The sequence below is a fragment of the Macadamia integrifolia genome, chromosome 1 (assembly GCF_013358625.1).
Source record: "Macadamia integrifolia cultivar HAES 741 chromosome 1, SCU_Mint_v3, whole genome shotgun sequence".
Lineage (NCBI taxonomy): Eukaryota > Viridiplantae > Streptophyta > Magnoliopsida > Proteales > Proteaceae > Macadamia > Macadamia integrifolia.
The window spans coordinates 10018099-10022630 of record NC_056557.1 but is presented as its reverse complement, the minus strand read 5'-3'; the positions used below and the strand labels follow the sequence as shown (position 1 = coordinate 10022630).

General features: G+C 36.5%; 1 protein-coding gene across 1 annotated transcript in view; it reads left to right on the top strand.

The window, feature by feature from the left end:
- Positions 1-2715: 2715 nt before the first annotated feature.
- Positions 2716-4532, top strand: part of LOC122079080 (NADPH--cytochrome P450 reductase-like) — a 7152-nt gene continuing 5335 nt past the window's right edge. The window contains exons 1-6 of the mRNA XM_042645328.1: positions 2716-3347; positions 3454-3513; positions 3610-3686; positions 3825-3882; positions 3968-4051; positions 4312-4348. Of these exons, the coding sequence (XP_042501262.1) occupies positions 3015-3347; positions 3454-3513; positions 3610-3686; positions 3825-3882; positions 3968-4051; positions 4312-4348 (649 nt within the window). The 5' untranslated portion in view covers positions 2716-3014. The remainder of the gene's footprint in view (positions 3348-3453; positions 3514-3609; positions 3687-3824; positions 3883-3967; positions 4052-4311; positions 4349-4532) is intronic.

The window sequence follows — 4532 nt, the reverse complement described above, 5'->3', positions numbered from 1 at the left end:
TTTTTTTTTTTTTTTAAATCAAAGCACAACCTCATGCACCGAATTCATGAAGTATAGCGAAACATCATGCTTTTTGTCATGGATTTCTCCAGACTTTTTTCTAGATGTAGAAACATGAAGTATGTGCATTGAACGAATAAGAAAATAAGGAAAAATAAAACAATATGTGAATGACATTAGTTATAGAAAACCTTTATTTGTAAATATCTCTGGGTTAGGGAAAACATATCAGATGAATATAGATTTAGTAATGTAGAATTAGACAATGCTGTAGTTCAATACTGAGGAAAAATAAGTGGAAATAAAAAATAGGAAAAAAGAATCTTGTTAGTCTGATGTAGGCAACACAGCATACAAGGTTAATTAATGGCCAGGAGGGCACATGCGAGCATCTTCGACACACCGAGTGAGACGAGGGAGGGGGGCAATATGGTCTTTCATGCTCACCTATGGCTTTGAATAGTTTCCATTTCTTAGATTCTTAGAAAGAGGGAACTTAACTACTGCCCAGGTTTTAGCCAAATAGTTGTAACCCTTGATAGCAGCTAAGTTTATGGAGAGATGGAAAACTTCATGTCAAGAGAATGTTTTCAAACATGTCCTTGGAATTCCATTTCCCTAGCTCCACCAAGTAGCTGCAACCCAAGCAGCGAAATTTTTTCCAATTTTCAATGAAGTGAAAAAGAAAATTACCTGATGATGTGCCTAGACCCATAGGAAAGTAGAACCAGATTATATAAAAACGTCCATATTCCAACTCTGTTTTCTTGTGTGTCTGGACCTACGCAACTTTATAGGGTAGCGTTGTTTCTCCATTTAACAAGAGATGAAAAAATCTTGAATGGTTTCCTTTGTCACCTTAGGCCTCCATTTTAGCTCTAATTGCCTGTCTACTTTATGACTTATAAGAATAATAGATAGCATTTGGTCAATGAAATCATTTATTATTTCAAAATTTTGGTGAGCCAACTCAATTGTTTAAATGATCTAATTATCGTTGATTAGATTTCTAATTTATATTAGCCTCAGATAATTTGGTCTTGCCTTATTAAGTTTAGCCGAATTAATTTGTAGATCATTCATTATTTGATCCTTTATACATAAAAGCAAGTTTTAAAGTTCTAAACAACCCTACGTCGGTGCTTCCAACCTCATAATCTCATCCATAAAATCTAAATGCAACATAAACACCCTTCCATTGGCATCCATGAATTGACATGCTTCCAATGGGTGGGAGACACTTTGGGTGTATGCTTATTGTTGTCAGCGGTTAGATGAGTGTTGGAGAAGATTTAAGTCTCATACAGAGGTGGATTAAATCCAGCGGCTAATCTTATAACGTCACAAAATGATGTGCCCTAGTATTTTATTTTTCTATTTTTTTTCTTCTTCAAGGTTGGGCATGCATCGGGTGCCTAAATTGTGTCAGTCTCTCTCCTTCTCTTTAAGAAAAACTCCTATACGATTATACCTTTCTCATCATAGACCTCTTCATTAGTTGAGTTACTAGCTCTAAAAAAACTGCTATTTTTAATTTTGATAGAAATTTTATATTCCTCATAGATGAATGGTCAGGATTTAGAAAGCCTTGACCATCAGATCAATATAGTCATACACCTCCACCCCAACCCCAACCCCTAAAAATATAAAAAATAAAATAAATAATAGTCATACACCTAACCATTGTTAGTTAAAACGGGAATGGAAAAAAAACAGAAATATACGGTACGGGTTTTAAACAGATAAAAACGATGAACGATACGATCAAGAAAAGGGTCAAAAAAATAGGGAACGACAAACGGACGAAAACGAATTGTACGAGTATTAAACGTGTAGTTTTTAAAAAAACGAAACCAAAAAAACGATAGTATACTCATACAATTTGAGAGATTATTACCTGTATACATACATCAATATTCCAAAAGTTTTTGGAGTCCCAAGATAAAATAGTCCAATGGGCTACAATAAAATGAGATGTTGTTAGCTTTAGCTTCTCCTTACTCATTGGGCTATAAAAAGATGAGATTTTTTTCTTATAAATAGTATGGAAGTTAAAAACCAAAAATCAAGTACCATATTGTCTTCACTTTTCACTTTTACTAATAGGGTTTTTTTTTTTTTTTTAAATTAATTAATTTTTTTAATAAAATTCCTATTTTACCCTTAAAAAAACGGATACACGTTTAAAACAATCGTTTAAAATGCGTTTAAAATGGATTCTTTTGCCGTTTTCTTTTTTTTTTCGTATTGTATAATAGCATACGAAAAAATCGCGTTTAACTAACAGTACACCAAACCAGGATTCAGGACATCGACCGGCATAAATCCAATCTACACTTATCGATTGGCATCTGTGAATAACCTTGCTTCTCCATCATGAACATGGGTCTGATCCAACGGCCATGCTTTCAACTGCATAAGGCGAGGTGGAGCTTTTCTCCGCTCGCTTTTTTACCAATTTTATGCGGTTTAATTCAGAATTAAAAAATGTATATGTGAGGTTTAAAAACCAAAATTAATTGAAGGGCAATTTTGGAAAGACAAAGATAGACAAGAAGAGAGAGAGAGAGAGAGAGAGAGAGAGAGAGAGAGAGAGAGAGAGAGAGAGTCTCAGCTAACCATGGTTAAAGGGGTTAGGTGGTTTGACTAGTCGGGTTTGGTAGGCGTTGGTTCGGTCACAAACTGCAAAATAAATACTTCTCTGCTCTCGCCCACTCTCTTTCAGAGGCCTCTAAATTCTCTACTTCTTGCCCTCATTTCTCTGGGAAAAGATCATTTCTCTCGCTTCTCTCTTCCTCTACGATTCCTCTCTCCTCTCGCTTACCTCTCACACACACAGACGAAGCACGAACAAAGCAGAGAGGGAGAAAGAGAGGGAGAGATTGCTCAGTCCTTCTTTGTTTCCGATCTCGATTAGCATTCTAATTCGCGAGATTCCGGTTGTGTTCGCTACCGGAATCCCGTGAATTTCGCTTCGGAATCTGCTATTGTTTTGCTTCAAATCGGAATTAATCATGGATTCGGAATCAGTGAAGCTTTCTCCTTTCGATTTCATGTCGGCGATTCTGAAAGGGAGCTTGGATCCGTCGAACGTATCGGCGGCTTCTGGAGAGGTGATTTTGGTAGAGAATCGGAAGTTTCTAATGATCTTGACGACCTCAATGGCGGTATTTATCGGTTGCGTGATTGTGTTCTTCTGGAGGAAGTCTTCGAGTCAGAAATCGAGTAAAATTGAAGCTCCCATGCCGGTTATGGTGAAGGAGCCCGAACCGGAGGTTGATGATGGGAAGAAGAAGATTACGATTTTCTTTGGAACTCAGACTGGTACTGCTGAGGGATTCGCCAAGGTTTGTTTGGATTTATTTATTCTTTATGCCTGTGTGGTATTTGGTTCAGTTGAGTTGGTTTTGAGTCTGTTGATTGATGACTTTTTGGTGAATTGTTGGTGTTCAGGCACTTGCTGAAGAAGCAAAAGCACGTTATGAGAAAGCAACTTTTAGAGTCGTTGATCTGGTTATAATCGATATAACTTTTTTAAAAATTCCGTTTGGTTTGTAGATCAGTTAGTGGAATTGTTGTTGCTGATGATCGAATTCGAATTGATTTCAGGATGATTACGCAGCCGATGACGATGAATACGAGGAGAAACTGAAGAAAGAGACTATAGCCTTTTTCTTTTTGGCAACGTGCGTTATAGTTCCTTTTCCATTCTAGCTTCTTTTTGTGGATTCTCTTCTTTCTTTTCTATTCTTTTTCTGTTCTATGTTGAATAAGAAAGAGATGGAAAGAGAACTGAGAAACTGATAACTGGTCTGGACTTTCAGATATGGAGATGGTGAGCCGACTGACAATGCTGCAAAATTTTACAAGTGGTTCGCTGAGGTAAATTGGTTGGAGTAAAGGGTGATGTTGGATTCTATTGGTGTGAAATTTCGTGGTGGTTTTCTTATTTTCTGTATCTGTTTAGGGGAATGAGAGGGGCGAATGGCTTCAGAATCTTCAATACGCAGTATTTGGTCTGGGCAACAGGCAGTATGAGCATTTCAATAAGGTATAGAATGACGCTCAATTTTGAATTTTATTCAGTTTTTCTTCATCAGTATACAAGGAGAATATGATTTTTATCTTTATTTTATGTTTTATTTCCGAAATTAAAATAGTTACTTGTCGGTAAAAACTTTTATTTTATGGTGTTTGTTTTCCTCTTATTTTCTTTTGAAGGTTCGCCCCTCCCCCCCATTTTCCCTTATGGTGTAATCTGGTGGTAGGTGGTTAATATTTGGCTTTCATGTGTTGTTTTGTGGGAAACAGATCGCAAAGGTCGTGGATGATCTCCTAGCTGAACAGGGTATGTTTCTTGGATGCCTTTATATATTTTTTATGGATTACTTGGAGTGAAAATATCTCCTTAGATATAAACAGCAGAGTTCTGTTGCCTGTGGTATGCCTTTGATTGAAGAAAATTGTGCAACTATTGAGTTCTAGCCCCAGGAATTTTGTTAACACAAAAAGGAAAAAAAAAAAAAAGAAAA